Genomic DNA, 20,013 nt, shown 5'->3' on the forward strand with positions numbered 1-20,013 from the left:
CTCCGTACCGTCTTCCTCCCTCGCCCCCGTAGCCTCCCCGGGCAGGTACGCGGTGTATACAGTCCTCCGGATGGCTCCGGTCCACCGTACACGCCGCCCGGCCACCGTCCCTGTCCTCGGCGTGCTGCTGTACACATGGTGTCGGGGACATCCCTTCGAGCAGGACGGGAGACCTGAGAGGACGGCTCTACTTTCAGACGCGAGGTCCTCCTCAGTCAGGTCGGCGCGGTTTTTACACATCGATGTCCAGGGGACGGAGCTCTGCCTCGAAGTTGATACTCACACTCAGAGATTTAAGTTCAATTTCATTCACTTTTAGTTATATATCAATCATAACCGAGTTATGCTCGGAGACCCCCTTTTACAGTAGAAGCCGGTCTAGACCACACTCCAGAATTACAAGGACCAACAGGTCTAGTAGTCTCCTCCAGTAGCAAGCACAGGGCAACAGAATGGCGAGGAGAAAAACTCCTTTTAGGAAGAAAACCGGGACAGCCCGAGCCGGACCTGACCCAGGCTCCAGCCCAGACCCAGTCTAGTATAGGTAGGTAGTATTTCAGGCCATGCAGGCACGTGGCGGTTTTTAAAGCTCTGTAGCTCTCTGGAACCCCCCCAGGTAGATCAGACCGGCGAGCTCATTATTCTCTTTTAAATCCCTTTTTAAAAAATGCCTCTTTAATAAGGCGCTTTTACTGGTACTTGTATCTGTTTTATATATAAAGGCTCTTCTGAACCTACTATTTTAGAGAGTTAATTTGTTCTATGCTACTATTTCTAGTGTGTGCTCTGTTTAATCATGTAAAACTTGACGTTGTGTTTTAAGATTGCTTTTATCATTGTTTTGTCTGTCCAATTGTTATTGCAAACCCTTGTACGGTATCCAGAGACAAATTGACGCTTTCAATTTTAAACAGACACAAATGGTACAAGTTACATTTTTTCTACCTGCAAATCAACGTCCGTTTCCTTATTTCCTGTGCTAAACCATTTTTCCTGACTCATTCAGAAAATTATTTGGATAGACCACTTGTTTTTACATTGTGGATTTATACATTAATTATAACCTTATGACAAAAACTAACCCCACTTCCATGTTTATAGTGGTCTAGCGAGACTGATGCATGTCCCTAAACTAGATGTTAACCTCGCTGTTGGAAACTTGAGATAAAAGACATATTTCTTAAAACAGTAAATAAAATTTTAATTCAGAATTATTTTAAAACCCCAAATCACTGTAAGATCACGTGTCGATTTGACCGAGGGAAACGATAGGGTCGCCATATGTGGATGACACACGATGGTCACGCCCTTTGCACTTTGTTTTAAAAGTACTCATAATCAATAAAAAAAAAAAAAAGTTATGATCCTTTTTGTATTTGTGTGCAGAGTGCCGGCCATGATGATGGTTGCTGGTGCCTGAGCACAGCCGTCTCCGACCCTCCGACCCTGGAGAGATACCTCCCACCGTGGGTTGACGGGGCGGCGACGGCCAGGCGCCGTGCGGCGGCCAGTGTTGCTCCCGCCGTCACAAGCTGCGGCCGTCCCCCCCCTCAGCCATCAAGGACCTCCGATTGGTCAAACGGCAAGGCTTGTTTGTCTAGTGTTTTTCCTTGCGGGATCGGGTTCGACTCTATGCTGGCCCCCCCCGTCCCACAGACGGCAGAGCCTAAACGCCGGCTTGGTGTTTGTGTTGTCCGAGTGCCTTGAGTTCAAAAGGTTTCTGTGGGGCAGTAGCTGTGCCACGGTAACCAACTGCAGTTCAGAAGTGGAAAATCCGGAGGGCCCTCCGAGACTTCCTAGAGTTCAGATAGTCACATTTATAAACCAAAATAAGCCGTGGTTAGCCAGCCTTTCCCATGAAAAGACTAGCGGCCAGGAAGAGTCCGTTACGTAACGGGGAAGACACACGCCGCGTTCTCATAAGCAACGCAGACTTTGATGATGCTCACTTCTTTGTTACATAAATACGTTAATCCCTCCCGTGGTTTACTTTTTGCGCTGAACGCAAAATCACAGGACGTCCCGTGAGTTAAAATACAGGCTACAACTAGCAACCATTTGGGTTTTTTTTTTTTGTTGTTTTTTTTGAATCCGAAAATCGCTGTCTGGTTTACTCGGAAGTTCCGGTCGTTCGTTGATTGTTCTCTTGTTTTCAGCACGACTCTATGTTCATACGATGCCAGAGTTTCAGTAATTGAGCACGACATAGCTCATCTACGTCCGACGCCATGCGACGCGCAGTCAGATAGGTCATGCAGAGGAGGTGCAGAGACGCAGGTAGAAATCGGTGCAACGCGATCGAGGAGAGGGCGAGTGCAGACGTGTCGAGGCGCGGGATCGGTGCTAGGCGTCGAGTGCAGGACGCGAGAGTCTCGAGTGCAGACGCGCGAGACGTCACTGCAGAACTCGAGAGTCGACGTGCAGCCGCGATTCGAGGCAGACGCGATTCGAGTGCAGACTTGAGAGTCGAGTGCAGACCCGCGAGTCGAGTGCAGACCGCAGTTGCGCACTGCGCACTTGCACAGTAGCATACAAGATGCTAACGAGAGACTTCTGTAATCCAACACGTAAAATGGACCTACTTAATTAAATTTGGTTCACTCCTTGCTACAGTAGCATCAACACAACAAAGGCGTGTCAGTCAATGGCATTTGAGCTAACGCTGCACTCAAACTGTCATAGATCTGTTTCTGAAATTATTCCCATCTTCTTGTTATGTTTTTTATGAGAAAGTTTATTATGTGTATTTTCACAAATTTCAGTATGACCCGCACGCTGTAATGTTTTAAATCTGGAGCATCTGACTCACATCTGCACTGGATCACATCAGGAGGACACATCGTCATCAATAGGTCTGAAACGCAGCGTGCTCTCCTCTCCTCTCCCTCTCTCTCTCTCTCTCCTCTCTCTCTCTCTCTCTCTCTCGGTCGTAATGCACAGTCATGCAAATTTGAGTTTTTGAATAAATGTCTATATCTGTATTTTTGTTCTTACATTTTCCATATATTTCCTACATTTCCTGAGTGTTTTATTTATTTAGTCCCCAAGTAAACATTCCTCGTCATGTGATTTTTTTTTAAGTTTAAGTCTAACTTAAAAAAAAAAAAAAAATAACATTTTTATTTTTGTAATTCATGTTTTTTGTCATCCTGAAAACGGGAAAAAGTCTGTTTAAAGTTTTGATTTTTCTCAACCAGTTTAAGCGAGTGGTTGGTTTTAAGTGTTAACTTTTTTTTTTTCAAGAAACCTTTCAAAATAAAACCTGTTTGTGTATAAACTGATCTTTAGGACTCGACACCGTCTCTACAAACCACTTACACTCAAAATAATCTCAGTTCTTTGTTATTTTTCTTTCTTCTCCAAACCTCTTTCTATGATTACTCTACATTTGAGACCATTACACCCTTGTGTTGTCTTCCCTTTGACCGAAAAGTTTTCCCTTATCTCAACATTTTTGGCTTTTTTACAACACCGTTTCTTTAATGAAGTTTGTGTATTTTTTTAAAAAATTTTTTTAGTGATTTTACACTTTTTCCAACATTTTTCACCCGTATTTCGACATACTTTATTTTGGATATATAATATATAAAAAAAAAACACTTTGAAAATGGGTCAAATTGACCCCAAGACCCCATGGGGTTAAAGGTGCACCGTGGGTTCTTGCCTGGTTTCAGCTCCATTTCTTTTGTTCTCAAATCCTAAATAACCTCGCTTTAAGAACAACAACATGCCTTCGTCATGTCATTCATAGTACGGAAAAACTTGGCTTTTTTGGCTTAAAATCCCATTTGAATTTTAACTTGTATATATAGATAATATCAATTTTCCTCTGCAGTATTTTCATTTGAAAATAACCAAATTTGTGTCTCAGTGCCAATCAAAAAGTGTCCAATCCATATTTATGTATATTATTGTCCTTTGGTTTGTTTCTTTTTTTAATACAGAACACTTAAAAATTAGGGTGGGAAAATGATCGATTCTTAGAAGCATGCGGCATCGGTTTAATTCTCTGCATGTTTTTTTCTTTTCTTTTTTTTTTTTTTTTTTAAATGTTTTGAGTTATTAGATTACCCATCGAGGAATGTGTCATCCTGGGTCAAATTAATAATGAATCGTTCTGTACTTTTTGAAATTTTCATCGATTGTACCTGCGAAGCGTGTTGCATGGCTTCCACACACGTCACGCCATCCATGTATTTTGGGTAATATGGTTTAAGGAACCCTTTTTCTGATATAAAAAAAAAATTTAAAAGTGGGGAATGGAGCCAAGGACACACAAAGGGTTAAAAGTTACCGTCTCCAGACAAGTACAAATCAGAAACCAGAGGGACTGAAAGAGGACACTACTTAAAACACCAAATGGCCAAAAGAAACAATATTTCATTTTGTATGTATACACATGATGGTAATGAGACGTCATAAAATAATAAGGCAACACAAAAGGCTGTAGTCTACACCGGCCAACTGATAACGGCCACGCATCACACAGATGTCCTTTAACATTATTTCACATTTCCATCCACAAGACACGTGAAAACTACAAGAAAATAAACCACATGAATACAATTAGTCAAAAATACTTTCAGTGATTTTACAGCTCTTAACCAGTTTCCTTAATGAGACGACCCCATAATGTTTAGCGTCGGCAAACGGTGCAGAAAGTGCATTAAAACAAAGAATTACGACAAATATTCCAACATCATCAAGATGAGAATACACAAAGCACATTTTTGACCTGCAAATCTTAGTTCAAGCCCGTACATTCTCGCTGATACTTCTTCCCCACAATGCAATGCAACAGGTGTGGCCTTCACTAAACTCTGGTCATTTGCCTTTTGATTTCAACATAAGAACTAGCATTTGTATTAAGAACAAAATGTAAACATATCTTGAATGTAAAACATTTTAGTGCAATTTTAAATCAAATGTCCTTTTTCAACTTATTTATTAGACACTTTTAAGGTTTTTAATTACCGTAAATAATCAACATTGATGGAATAATCAAACATATGATACAACAGACATGAAGTTGACTCAGCTGTTAGAGCTTAAACATGGAATGACTACAACAATAAAACCTGCAGTAGACAAAAACATTTTGTATAAACGTGTGTTAGACAGATATTGTCCAAACCTAAGCTTTGTCTAGCTGCTCTATCTAGGAAGTGATTGGCAAACTGAGTAACAAACTCAAGATTTACATAAGTGTATTTTAAAAAACATACGCATGGATCGATATCGGTTCAGAATCAGAATCAAATCGAATCGGGAGGAGACCAGAGATTCCACCCCTACTAAAAATGTTCATTTTCCTTGGACCCATCACTACTCTGTGATATTTTCTGCGTAATAGTCCTTCAGGAGGTTTTTACTCACGTTGTGTTCCATAGAGAGCACGTCCCCGGGTCTGCCGCGACACCGCGTGGCCGCTACCAACAACTATCTGAGGTGGTTGTTGTCATGCCAACGTCTTTTGAACAGGCGCTTCGGGGTCAGCTACCTGCAGGGGTCCTTCCACCGTCAACACCGCAACTGCAGGTGAACAGTGAGTAAAACAGTTTCTTAACGCTTAATAAAGTGTTAAAAAAGAAATATACTATTGTTTTACACGTATAGTTTAGTTAGTGTGTAATATTAAACCAGAGACGTATACGGCGCTAACTTCAGACTAACCTCAACCAGCCTGAAATGTGCAGTTTATTGTGCACTCTACGCCAAACCCCGTTAGAATTTACTTAGATCACGTTAACGCGTCTTCAGCACGATAACATTGTTTATTGATATATGAACAAAACATTTTTAGATTCATCTATAGGGCTCCATAATTCGCTAATATAAATACCAAATCCAACCTTTTTAGTAAAGTCTTGACTTTCTTAGTCGGTTCACGCAGCACTGTTTAACGTTCTTCGGTTGGAACAGGCGACTGATATTGAGTTGACCACGTGATTCTTTAAAGGTGTTTGGTAACGTTGGAACTACTTTTCGCATTGATCAATAAACAAGAATGATTATTTACAATACATAATGGTAAAAAAAAAAAGTTTGTTATCACGGTCATCCACCTCATTGCAGGATTCACCAAACAATCATAAACTGGCTTGTGTGTTACTGATTCTCCCTGTGTGTTGTGTGTTGTGTGTGTGTGTGTGTGTGTGTGTGTGTGTGTGTGTGGTGTGTGTGTGTTTTCCAACCGGGTCAGAGGTCAGGATGGGTCGCTCCTCCAAAGACAACGGCATTTACTACCGTCTGGCCAAAGAGGAGGGCTGGAGAGCGAGAGCGCCTTCAAGCGCTGCAGCTCGACCACGAGTTCAACCTGTTCACAGGTGAGACCAGCAGGACCCTAACGGCTCCAGACACCCAATATCCCCAGATGGTGTAGTGTAGCTACACCCTCCTGGAGAGGTATATAACTACAGTAGTGATACCATTTTTTGCGCTTCCTGATCCCGATTCCAAACCTTGACCCATGGTGTACAGGGGTGCTAGATAAGACTTTGGACACCACACTACTGCACTAATGCAACCTGCACAATTTTTGGTTATTTACATTACATGTAGCATACATTTAACATTTAACATATTATTTAAGCAGTTGCACATTATTGTTTCCCATCCTGTACATATTCAAATATTTGTTCTTTTTTTACTTTATTCCATTATTATTTCATGTAGATGTATGCATGTATGTATTTTTTTCCTAGTGTTTCATATTAATTATATTCTGAGCTTTGTGACTGATTTTGCTGCTGCAACACCGAAATTTCCCATTTTTCTTGGGATCAATAAACATCTACTCATCTACTCTATCTACTATCTACTATCTATCACGGCCGGCCGATACCGAGTACTGATCCAACACCAGAGTATCGTAACGGCTGTATTTATGGATGTGATACGATCTACCTTTGTTGTATGGGTTCAACTTTTTATCAAACATGAACAAACACAAACCATGGTGCCGTAGAACTTTCTCATCCCTCGTGTGATCCTCGGGTCAAATTTGACCCATTTTCCGTCACAAAAATGGGCCCTTCGAAATAAGCTGAAAATGTCAACATTAGAAATGTCAATAACTTGGAAAGAACATCAAAAAAAGCAACCACAACATTGAAAAAGTGCAAATGTCAGAGAAAGCAAAGACAACACACGGGTTATACTATCCAGCTTGAGCAGTCATCACTCGGGGGGAAAAAAACAACAACAACAACTTCTTTAAAGTAGATTTTTGCTGAATTGTACCAGATCGGTGGATAGACTCCAGTACTTTCGATACCAGCATTTAGGCAGTTTCGGAGGCTTTTCCGATACTGGTATGGTATCGGAGCATCTCCAGAACAAACTGAGTCTGGTTCTGCCTCTACGGGCCGGGCTGCATTCTTCTGCTGTCTGTGAACCCTGTTATGTAATCGGGTCAAATTAAACCCATTTCAAATTTTAACAAGAGAAAAATGGTACAAATATACATTTTTTTTTCTCTTGAAAATTAACGGCCTTTCCTATTTTCTGTGATAAACATGTTTTCTGACTCAATTCAGTAAATCATTCGGGATAGGACCTCTTATGTTGTTTCCATGTGATTTTTAACATGATTATACCTTATAACAAAAAAAAACGAACCCCACTTTCCATTTTTAATTGTGTCTACGTAGTGAGCGGATTGCATTCCTAAACATACATGTTATCTCAATTGTTTGAAAGTGCGATAAGACAAAATTTGTGAATGCTTATGATTTCAAATTGTTTTTAAGCCCAAATAAGCCCCGGGTCAATTTGACCCGGATACGAAGGGTCCCGAAAGTGAGGCAACACAGGTTTGAATAAATGCTGATTTGACTTAAATGATGTTTTACGTCTCCTTAGGTGTGAACCGCCCGTTGATCTGTGTGCAGCTCCCGGCAGCTGGAGTCAGTCCTCAGTCGGAAACTCAGGTTTCAACTTTTTAAAATCTTTTTATTATTTGTTGAGTTAAAAATACAGGTCGCCTAGGCAGAAATGAACAAATCCCAATAGTGAACCGATTGATTGATTGTTTTGTTTTTCCCCACTCAGGGGTCAGAGGAGAAGGGGGAGACGGGGGGGGAGGAGGTGAAGATCGTGGCGGTGGACCTGCAGGCCATGGCTCCTCTGCCCGGAGTCACCCGATCCAGGGAGACATCACCAAGGTACGACAAGTGGACGTCATGTGACTTTAATCGCCATTTTCCACTGCAGGAGTTAAAATGTGCTCTAAGCGATGTTGCTCGTGTTCTAGGCAACACATGTTTTGTCACATACAGAAAAAGATCTCCTCATTTCTGCTAGCTGCCTGTCCCCTGAACACACCGTTAAAAACATCTCCTCACTATCTGCTAGCTGCCTGTCCCCTGAACACCCGTAAAAAACATCTCACTATCCGCTACTGTCTGTCTCCCCTGACACACCGTTAAAACATCTCACTATCGCTAGCTGCCTGTCCCTGAACACACCGTAAAAAACATCTCCACTATCTGCTAGCTGCCTGTCCCCTGAACACACCGTAAAAAACATCTCCTATACGCTAGCTGCCTGTCCCCTGAACACACCGTAAAAAAATTCTCACTATTGCTAGCTGTCGGTCCCCTGAACACACCGTTAAAAACATCTCACATCTGCTAGCTGCCTGTCCCCTGACACACCGTAAAACTCTCACTATCTGCTAGCTGCCTGTCCCCTGAACACACCGTTAAAAAAACATCCCTCACTATCTCTAGCTGCCTTCCCCTGAACACACCGTTAAAAAAAACATCCCTCACTATCTGCTAGCTGCCTGTCCCTGAACACACCGTAAAAACATCTCACTATCTGCTACTGCCTGTCCCCTGAACACACCGTTAAAAAAACATCCCTCACTACTGCTAGCTGCCTGTCCCTGAACACACCGTAAAAACATCTCACTATCTGCTAGCTTGTCTGTCCCCTGAACACACCGTTAAAAAACTCTCACTATCTGCTAGCTGCCTGTCCCCTGAACACACCGTAAAAACATCTCACTATCTGCTACTGTCTGTCCCTGTAACACACCGTAAAAAACATCCCCTATCTGCTAGCGTCTCTCCCCTGAACACACCGTAAAAAACATCTCACTATCTGCTATCTTCTGTCCCCTGAACACACCGTAAAAAACATCTCACTATCTCGAATCACTCAATCAACCAGACATACATGTCGTTTGTTTATGAATTTTTGAGAACGAGCGAGTATATGGCTACAATAGAGGAGGATTAGACAGCGAGGGCAGGGACTGAGTGGAAGATAGTGAGGAGTTTGGGAGGGAGGATGTCTTCATCATAATCTACCACATCCGCCCTCGCTGTCTAACTCCTCCTCTGTCGGGCCATCTTCTCCTCGTCTCTCAAAATTCGAAAACAAACGCAAATGTGTGTCTGGTTGATTGACATGATTTTCAGCAAACTACGGTACATTTTGGTGGTCACATGGCTCAACCAATGACCAATGACGGTGCGTTCTCTGCTGCACGCGTCATGAAAGACCGCGAAGACAAAACGCTGCGCCACGCAGCAGCCGGCAGGAGGCTCAGAGTTGCGCAACGCAGTAACCGGCGGTAGATGTGTCGTCACGAAGCAACCGGCACAAAACGGGTTAAAACACAAGAAGAAGTGGTGTCAGTGCTTGGCATGACCTGTGTCTCTTCTTCTTCTTCTTCTTCTTCTTCTTCTTCTTCTTCTCAAGGTGTCGACAGCTCAGGAGATCATCCGTCACTTTGGGGTCAGCCGGCCGACCTGTGGGGTGCGACGAGCGCTCCAACGTGAGATGTCCACTTCCTGTCTGTCCTCACAGGACACGTTGCACCGTTTCGCTCTTTTCCTGGTTAAACGACGAGGTTTCCCTCGTGACGGCGTGCGACTGATTTGATTTGTCGATGTTGTTGTCTGTCATTTGGTGGGCGTGTCTCTCGTTCATTGGCTGTGTCCCAGGGCATAACAATCGGCTGAGAGTGTGTGTGTGTGTGTGGTGAACTCGTGGTAATAAAAAAGGCAGTCGTCTCCCTTTTTAAAAAAAAAGAAATAAAAAAATGTATTCAGCTGTCTGGAGGGTTTACTGTTCTGTTTCCATAGGTGACCGGGCTCCATGACGTGACGAGTACATCCAGGCTCAGCTCCTATTGGCCGTGAGTGCAGAGGTGTGTTTTGTGGTCACTGTCGGTCTGTATGTCACACTGACACTGTTTGTCTCTCAGGCTCTGAACATCACGACTCATCCTGAAACCGGAGGGACGTTCTGGCCAAGGTAGTCCGACTTCTATTCATATTATTGTTTTTTATTGCCCAGCCCTAACTATGAGGGTAAAAAACCAAACCAAGCACTGAACTGCGGGGAGTGTGTGTAACAGCTCAATGTTTCTGTCACCAACAAAGCTCTCTCTCTCTCTCTCCCTCCCTCCCCTCCTCTCCCTCTCTCTCTCTCTCTCTCTCCTCTCTCTCCTCCCTCTCTGCTCTCTCCCTCGTCTCCTCTCCCTCTCTCCCTCTCCCTCTCCTCCTCTCCTCTCTCTCCTCCCTCTCTCCCTCTCCCTCTCTCTCTCTCCACTCTCCCTCTCCTCTCTCTCTCTCTCCTCTCCTCTCTCCTCTCCTCTCTCTCTCTCTCTCCCTCTCTCTCTCCTGTGAAACAAGCTGCTCTCAAGTGCATTCATAAACATGGGAATCTATAAACGATCTGATGCAAAACAGTATATTGTAAAAGCTACTTGTGTCTTTGGTGGCTTGTTTAAGAATACAACAGGAAGCACAAAACGGGCCGTTCATTGACACCATCCCCGCCGCATTATAAACCCTGCGCAAATTGCTGGATCGCCTTTTTTTATTTTATTATTTTGGGGGTCTGATGCCCCGTAATTCCCACGGTGGAAGTGTTAATGCGTGGTGCATTGTGGCTGCGGTAACGCTGTATCGCCCCTGTATTAACCCCTCATTGTCCCGTGTCTCAGATCTTCAGAGGTAAAGACGTGACCTCTGCTGTACTCCCAGCTGAAGATCTTCTTCGGTGGTGTGACATGCGCCAAGCTCGCAGCAGCAGGAACTCTAGCATGGTGAGAAACCCGTCTCCCCCCCCCCCCCCAAAAGCAGATTTTACTACATTAATTTGCATCTGGATCTGTGGTGTTAGTTGAACTCTGGTGACATACTTACAGTATCTGTCTGTGTGTGTTTTGTGTGTGTGTGTCTGTGTGTGTGTGTCTTGTGTGTGGTGTGTGTGTGTGTGTGTGTCTGTGCAAGCCTTCGTGGTGTGTCCAGAATTACTCTCCTCCTGAAGGTACGTCCCAACATGTCCAACCCTCTGCTGGATCATTCCTACGGTAACTATGAGCCTTTTTACCGTATGTGCTCTGGATATCTGATCTGGATCAGGGACACTAAGGGACCACTAAGGTCTATATAAAGAGACTTCAGATACAGTATTAGGACCACTAAAAGAGACTTCAGATACAGTATAGGACCACTAGGTCTATATAAAAGAGACTTCAGATACAGTATAGGGACCACTAGGTCTATAAGACTTCAGTACAGTATTGGGACACTAAGCTATATAAAGGACTTCAGATACGTATTAGGGGACCAATAGGTCTACTAAAAGGGACTTCAGATACAGTATTAGGGACCACTAGGGTCTATATAAAAAGACTTCAGTACAGTATTAGGGACCACTAAGGTCTATATAAAGAAACTTCAGATACAGTATTAGGGACCACTAAGGTCTATTAAAAGAACTTCAGATACAGTATTAGGGACCACTAAGGTCTATATAAAGAGACTTCAGATACAGTATTAGGGACCACTAGTCTATTAAAGAGACTTCACATACAGTATTAGGGACCACTAAGGTCTATATAAAAGATATCAGATACAGTATTAGGGACCACTAAGGTCTATATAAAAGAGATTATTATTATATTATCAAAAGCATTTCTTATTTCCATAGGTACATACGTGGTATTCGGTTTTTGTGGTCCCTAATACTGTATCTGAAGTCTCTTTTATATAGACCTTAGTGGTCCCTTAGTGGTCCCCTGATCCAGATCAGATATCCAGAGCACATACGGTAAAAAGGCTCATAGTTACCGTAGGAATGATCCAGCAGAGGGTTGGACATGTTGGGGACGTAACCTTCAGGAGGAGAGTAATTCTGACACACCACGAAGGCCTCTGCACAGACACACACACACACACACACACTCGTTGTTTCCACGCTTGTTGTGTTATACTTTGTAAAAGCACAAATAGGCAACCTACAATGTTGGAGCAGCATCGATGTATTTGGTCAAGAATATGGGAGGTTAGATATTTTCCTTATTAAAATCTGTAATTATTCAATCAAAGAATGCACAGAAGACTCAGAATCGTCCCAAATTGCCTGCACTTTTATATGATATGTTTCCACATGATACACAACTGTAAGGGGCTTGAAAAATGCTGTGGCTTTTATAGTCCGTGTTAATCCCCTAACAACTAGGGTTGCATGATATTAACAAAATGTGATCTTGCGATATTGATATGAACAGTGCAATAGATATTAATTTAGATATTTTTAAAACGTATGTTACGTTAAAACGCATCGTAAAAATATTCATAGATTCTAACGATATAGTGCACAGTGAGACTCATATACAGCTCCGTGGGGCGGCGAGAATGAAAGTATTTAATCGATCCGACTCCAAACTTGTCTGAACTTTGTAAATCTACCTGGGAGAATAGTGCCGGATGGATTTGTACCGTTGTCTAGGTTATTCAGAAGCTCCTGAAGCCTTTTATCCACTGTACAGCTGGGCAAAGAAGTATGCATTGGGGATTTGTATGTCTCTTTGAGTCCTTGTCATACTTTGTAATGAGGCTTGTTTGGTAGCTCTGGCGTATTGACTGCAACAGTTGTTTTGGGGGATAGTATCATGCACTCATGAGTCGTTTTGTTGTGTGTGTTCGTATTTCTGCATTTCCACTTTCACTCTGCACACAGTCAACGGACAGGATGCATCGCTCCACAAAAGAAACACAATAATGCCCTTATTGTGACACATTCAATATAATTATTGCGTAAAAAGATATCGCGATAACAATATTGAGTTGATGTATCATGCACCCTAGATTAATAGCAATGTGTGGACTGTTGACTCAAGTATTAAGTCCTCAAATTTAAAAAATTGAAAGGGTCATTGAGCATAATGAGAACTTTTACTTTTGGTACTTCAAGTATATTGATTGATTCTAAAACTTTAGGTAAGTTCTTGAAGCAGTAAACTGTGGTATGCCATCGGAGTACTCTTCACCACTGGTGAGAGCAACTGCAAAAAATGAACTGCACAAGAGAACAGGGTAGAAACAACTTGTTGGTCAAGTATGTGTCAACAAGAAGTTGGCCAATGAAGTTATTTCTAACCCTGTTCTCTTGTGCAACTAACACAAAACCAGGATGCAATTGTACCCGGAGTCTACTTGCAGCTTTAAATGCAAAACCCCAGTGTCTGATTGTGCGCGTTAATTTATGAGATAAAGTTTTCATTTGGCTGCTAAACGTAGTTACATTATGACATGTCTTACCCGCTGCTCAAGCAATGTTTTGTCACAATAAATCATTAGGGTACCATCCAGTGAAATGAAATCCCCCATCGAGCGAGCTTGACAGCATTGATAGGATAGGATACAGTTAGCCTAAACGGCAACAATTAATATGCTCTTGAAACTTTAGGCTAGAATAGGCAATGGAGTAATGGAACTTGTTTTTTATTTGATCAGCGCTGTCTAGTTAATTAGGGTTGTTCATCGACCACCCCTGCACAGCGGCTAGTTTCAAAATTACAGTTGGCGCGCCTTTTCCGTGATATTGTGGCTCACTTTATGTACATTTGGATGACATGGAGACCGCGTCCATCTTTATGTACAGCCTAGGATTACAACATTAATGTCATCCAAAATGGGAAGAGGTTATTAACAACGTTGGCAACCAAGAGATAATATAAACAAACTGCAGTAACGTCTGTTGAGCAGAGAGAAGTCTTCATTTTTATTAACGTTACAGTCTATGCAGCAATAGCTGTAGCATCAGTACAAAAACTCAGATTGATACAAACGCATCACTTGGCGTTTTTTCTGTGACCTGTGAGTAGGAAGTAAAGTATGGCGCACAATTAATCGTAATCGCAACATCCACCGGTGCAATAAACTGCAAAAGGCAAAGGCCTGAGACATATCGCGAAAGACACTTTTTTTTGTAATAGTTGAAAGATAATATCAGTAGAAAACTGTACTTTGAATTATAACTGTCACTCTTTTTTTTTTGTCAGTGGTGCCTTTAATGATCATAAAATTTGATTTCCTTCCATTTGTTTTAGATTTACACAGCGGTTTGATGTGTTTTACAAAATACTAAATGCAGAGAACTGAGTACACTTTAATATCGTTTTTTTTTTTAAACGCAAGTAGTATCGTTATCGCGATATTCAACATTATCGCACATTGTTTATTTCCTCATATCGTGCAACCTTTAGAGGAAAGTTAACATATTCCTTACATATTCAAACAATATAATTGTCATAGGGAGTTATTTGACTATCGGGCACAAAATCCCTTTAAAGGGGGCGGAAACCTACCGTGATAACGTTTCCTGGGTGAATGACAGAAAAGCTCCGAGCAACACCTCCGGGCACAGCCCAAGGCGGCTCAGCTCGCTGACTGAAGCCGCCGAGAGCTGCTTGTTTTCGGATATAATCGGCTAACATCCGCGGCGGCTCGTTCGGTTTCTCTCGGTTAAACTGTGTACGCTGGCCACCAGCTAACGTCAGCACCTGGGTACCAAAACCCCAACGTTGACTTTGTTATTAATCGAGACAGCTTTCAAGAGGTCTGCCAAACAACGACCTGTACACTAAAAGACGACCTGGTGGTGCGTTACGATCAGGCGGCGGCCTCTCTGGTGGCCGGTTAGACGCATTAGGACACTCCGTCCACACCGGGCTAACGTAGCTGCTAGCATTACAACTGAAGGGGGGGAGGAAATATGGCGACCAACACAACAAGTAACTGCCTCCAACGGAAAAAAGGTGCTTTTCTGAGAGCAGCGCGGACTGGTTTTGGATTCCAACAGCCCAGACTGGAGTGGGGGGTTATGTGAAAGAGGTATGGGCAAGTGAGACTGAACTTACTCGGTATTATCACGAATTCAGCTTGTAGAAACAGCAGCAATGGCGGTGCGGCCTGCGGGGGCGAAGCGGCAGTTAAATCCACATTCAGTCCACTCATCCAACGGCGGCTGCGGCTCGCGCTGAACCGAGTTAAGCTTGAGAGTGGCCGACAGGTATCCAGGGCGGCGGAGGACGGTTTCAGAGTGTTATCGATCAGCTGATCAGAGTAAATAATCAGTGTGGGGCGTTTGGGAGCAGTTGGAAGCGGCAGAGCACAGCGGCGTGCCGAGCTTCTCTTCCCCCAACAACAATGCGGTTGTGTGAGACTACGTCGTCCAGACGTCATCGCGTACAAACGACCCGGAAATGACTTCGCCGCTTTCTTTAACTGTCTTGGGCTTCACCACCATGAAACTAGTACGAGTTCTGTTGTTGTCCTCAGGTCAAATGGACTGTTTTTATATCAAGTGTTTTAATTCCCCAAAATAACACGATTGATTCCACAAACAACTCTTTGGTAAGTACATGTCTACTTTCATTAATTTGGGGCGTTATTCATTTTATAGCATTGGAGAAGAAAATTGAAGTGTTTTTGAAAGAGTATTGAGTAAAAGTTGACATATCAGTCTGTGATTATCCATCACATCATCCTTTCATTTCAGTCTAAAATAATCCTAATTTCTGCTTTTCTAACGCAAACATGGGTATAATTTCCTATCCAATGAGGTTTATTGACCATAAATTCCAAAAAAATCCAGTAAAACTAAGTTAATAAGTTAGCGGTACGTAGTGTTGAAAGTGACAAACATTGGAAAAAAACGCAAACGTGTTGAAAAAAGGACAAAAAACGGCAAGAACTCAACCATGAATAAAACTTAAACATTATCGCTTTTACCGACCTTTTGACCGTTTTTCTTGTTGAGGGGGCTTTTTTTTGGGGATGTTTTGATGATTTTTTCCTACGTTTTTTTTTGATATTTAATGTAAAGCTTCTTTCGACAGACAATTAATTAATTGTGAACAAAAAACGGGTAAATTCGAACCAAGGACACTGAGGGTAATACACACCCATGGTGCAAGTAGGAACGTTACTTAGATATTTGATGCTCTAAGGCAGGGGTCTTCAACAGGGGTCCGCGACCCTAGGGGGTCCGCGGAGGTACTGCATGGGGGTGCGAAAGTTTTGGTTGATTAGACTTTTTTTTAAATGTTTTTTCCACTAATTGAAAGTCTTTAAATACACATTAACTGAATTCAACACACTGTAGTAAACAGATAAATGGAGGCAGAAGATGTCTTTCCGTACAATGCACACATGGCACTATAGGACCAGTTTGATCAACACAATGTTATACAATATATATAATTAGGGGGTCCCCGCTCCACCTCGCCATCAGGTTTGGGGGGTTTGGCCTGGAAAACGTTGAAGACCCTGGTCTGAAGCAAGGGTGTCAAACTTACAATCCCCAAGGGCACCACTAGAACAATGAGAATCACATCAAGGGCCAGAAATGAGTTTATTGCTTTTGGATGGGAAAAAAGTCAAATATCTTTGATGTATTATTGCATGTCTCATATCGCCTTCTACTCAAACAAAAATGTCAAAGAAAATGCAAAACATTGGGGAAAAAAGCTAAAAAGGTTAAAAAAAAAAAAAAGTGACAAAAAGTAGGTGTGTGTGTGTGTATAACTTAAATATATAGGGGCCGGATTGGCCCGCGGGCCTTGAGTTTGACACGTGTTGCTCTAAAGCAGGGGTCTTCAACGTTTCCCGGCCAGGACCCCCAAACTGATGGCGAGATGGAGCGGGGACCCCCTAATTATATATATTGTATAAAAATGTGTTATATCAAACGGTCATAGTGCCATGTGTGCATTGATGACTGAAAGACATCTTCTGCCTCCATGTATCTGCTTACTACAGTGTGTTGAATTCATGGTAAGTGTATTTAAAGACATTCAATTAGTGGAAAAAATATTTTAAAAAAAGTTAATCAACCAAAACTTTCGCGACCCCCATGCAGTCATCGCAGACCCCTAGGGGTCGCGGACCCCTGTTGAAGACCCCTGCTCTAAAGGCTTTTGTCTTTTCCTGTTTTGGTATTTGCTGGAACGTGCAGTACAATTAGAGGCAACTTTACGTTACTAAACACTGTACTTTTTTTTTATTTTATTTTTTTAATTTAAATTCTCCTACATGTGTCAGGCAGCTTATTTACTTTTCAGATGACAGTTTCCATCCCGGCCTGTCCAGTGAAAACCACGTATCTCCAGATGTGATGTGATGGATGTTTGTGACAAACTGAAGTATGAAGTGTTCCTTGATGTGTAATGTGTGTTCCTAAAATTAAAAAATGTAGTTGTATTTTTCTGGCTACTGGGTTGTTTTGTTATATTATTATATTATTATATTATTATTATTATTTTATTCAGCACTGGGTGGGCTACATAGATATGTACATAGATGGTAATTTGTATGGTAATGGCGTGCTAATAAAGTGAAGGAATTGCAATGACCAAAATAAATAAATTGAAAGTGCCTTTGAAAAGCGCTGTATCAGCTGGGGAATGCATCGTCACAAAGCTGAAGAAGGCTGTTTTTCATTAGAGATGCGTGGTTCTCACAGGACACGACGTACAAACACATGATGGTCTTATAGAAAACATGACGCCTTGCTGGAGATTAAACTACAACGGTTATGAAAGGAGTTAAAACCAGCACAACCATAAACCTCTACAGTGGTGAAGAGACAAAACACATAACTCAGATTTGAATGAATTAAAACCCAATCCATGTTACCTCAGAGAAATGACTTTATTTTTTTAAAGGTTTACAATTCCCCAAGGAGGATGTGTCACAAAACACTCCACGTAAAATCAGACAAAACAGTAAAAACATATCTGATTGATGGAAAAACATTCAGTACAAGCAGGTTAGCCTAGCTTAGCACGAAGACTGGAGGCGGGGGGGAAACTTCTATTCTACGTCTACATGTGGTTTCATCCTGCCTCCATTTTTTTTGTGCTAAGCTAGCAAGGCTAAACGTGCTCTGGACCTAGCACTGTTCAGAAATGAAACTGGTCTCCATCTCTTATCAGATGGAAAACAATGAATTTTTCCAAAATGCCAAACTGTAATTTTAATGATAAATCGGTTTCTTTTCCACCAGTCTGCAGCTGTCAGGTGGACTGGCCGGTGGGTCCGTCTCGTCTCGGCTCTGGTTGGGACGGGTGGACAGAGTGTCCTCTTGGACAGCAGGTTGTTTTGCGGAGGTGGCAGGCTGTGGTAGGGGGGGGTATGGCGGCTGGGTGGGGGGCGTGTACTGGTACTGTTTACCGGCATCCAGGCAGAAAGAAAACAGTCAACGGTGTGTGAGATGGGTTTGAAGAGATTCTTTTTTGTCATTCAGACATGACAGGACAGGACTTTGCAGAAGGAGCTGACACATTTGGGGTTAATTAACGGATAAAGAAGGGATTAGAATAGTTTCATGCAAATGATAATTAGGAGGGATTTTTACATCTTAAAAAACACTTACGCTGTGCAGATAACCATTAAGAAAGGATGGCTTTCTGTTTTTTGTTGCATTTTAAGAAGTTTCTTCCCCTTTAAAACTCTATCAAAAATTATAATCACAATCAATTAATGTATCTATTTATCCCCTTAAAAATCCGGTAAAATGCCTTAATTAAAATACGCATTGAGCACAATTATCAGTTGATGCAATGATCAACCAGTCCGTTTTAAAGTAAGAACCAGTTTAACTGAGTGAAGGTAAACCTGCGTCTGGTCACCGTAGAGGGTAGTCCGGTCTGAGTCGAAGGCAATGAGGTCACCGCAAGCCAGGAAGGGAAGCATGATGCGGTTCGGACCCTCTAACTGGTTAAAGTCTCACATCTGGAGGGACAGAGCCAGAACACACTGAGGAGCAGCAGGAGCAGGGCACCGAGGAGAACTGAAGACCCAATTCAGATTTACAGAATCTACAAAAACCGTACCACGTATGTACCTTGGAAATAAGAAATGCTTTTGATAATACTAATAATAATCTCTTTTATATAGACCTTAGTGGTCCCTAATACTGTATCGAGTATCTTTTATAAGACCTTAGTGGTCCCTAATAATGTATGTGAAGTCTCTTTAATAGACATAGTGGTCCCTAATACTGTATCTGAAGTCTCTTTATATAGACCTTAGTGGTCCCTATACTGTATCTGAAGTTCTTTTATATAGACCTAGTGGTCCCTAATACTGTATCTGAAGTTTCTTTATATAGACTTATGGTCCCTATACTGTATACTGAAGTCTTTTTATATAGACCCTTAGTGGTCCCTAATACTGTATCTGAGTCCTTTTATAGACCTTTGGTCCCCTAATACTGTATCTGAAGTCTCTTATATACTAGTGTCCAATTACGTCTGAGATCTTATATACCTAGTGGTCCCTATACTGTATCTGAAAGTCTCTTTTATATAGACCTAGTGGTCCTATACTGATTGAAGTCTCGTTATTAGTGGTTCCATACTGATCTGAAGTCTCTTAAAGACCTTAGTAGGTCCCTTAGTGCCTGATCAGACAGTATCAGAGCACATTACGGTAAAAAGGCTCATAGTTACCGTAGGAATGATCCAGCAGAGGGTTGGACAGTTGGGACCGTCACCTGCAGGAGGAGAGTAATTCTGGACACACCACGAAGGCTTGCACAGACACACACACACACACACACCAGCGACACAAACACACACACACAGGAACAACACACAAACAGACACACACGACAGATTACTGTACGTACTTTGTCACCAGAGTGCAAACTAAACCCCACAATCCAGATGCAAAATAATGTAGTAAAATCTGCTTTTGG

At 42.2% G+C, this 20,013-nt stretch overlaps 1 protein-coding gene and 1 long non-coding RNA gene across 2 annotated transcripts in view; one reads left to right on the forward strand and one right to left on the reverse strand.

Moving 5' to 3' along the window:
* The window catches only part of ftsj1 (FtsJ RNA 2'-O-methyltransferase 1), a 35,058-nt gene that overhangs the window by 879 nt on the left and 14,166 nt on the right, over positions 1–20,013 (reverse strand). The window contains exon 9 of the mRNA XM_032523009.1: positions 12,096–12,179. Coding sequence (XP_032378900.1) covers positions 12,096–12,179 — 84 coding nt within the window. The remainder of the gene's footprint in view (positions 1–12,095; positions 12,180–20,013) is intronic.
* Positions 10,092–11,036, forward strand: LOC116693822 (uncharacterized). The gene is made up of 3 exons (XR_004333004.1): positions 10,092–10,150; positions 10,220–10,269; positions 10,964–11,036. It is a non-coding gene; the product is annotated as an uncharacterized LOC116693822 (long non-coding RNA).

The sequence above is a fragment of the Etheostoma spectabile genome, chromosome 8 (assembly GCF_008692095.1).
Source record: "Etheostoma spectabile isolate EspeVRDwgs_2016 chromosome 8, UIUC_Espe_1.0, whole genome shotgun sequence".
NCBI classification, from domain to species: Eukaryota; Metazoa; Chordata; class Actinopteri; order Perciformes; family Percidae; genus Etheostoma; species Etheostoma spectabile.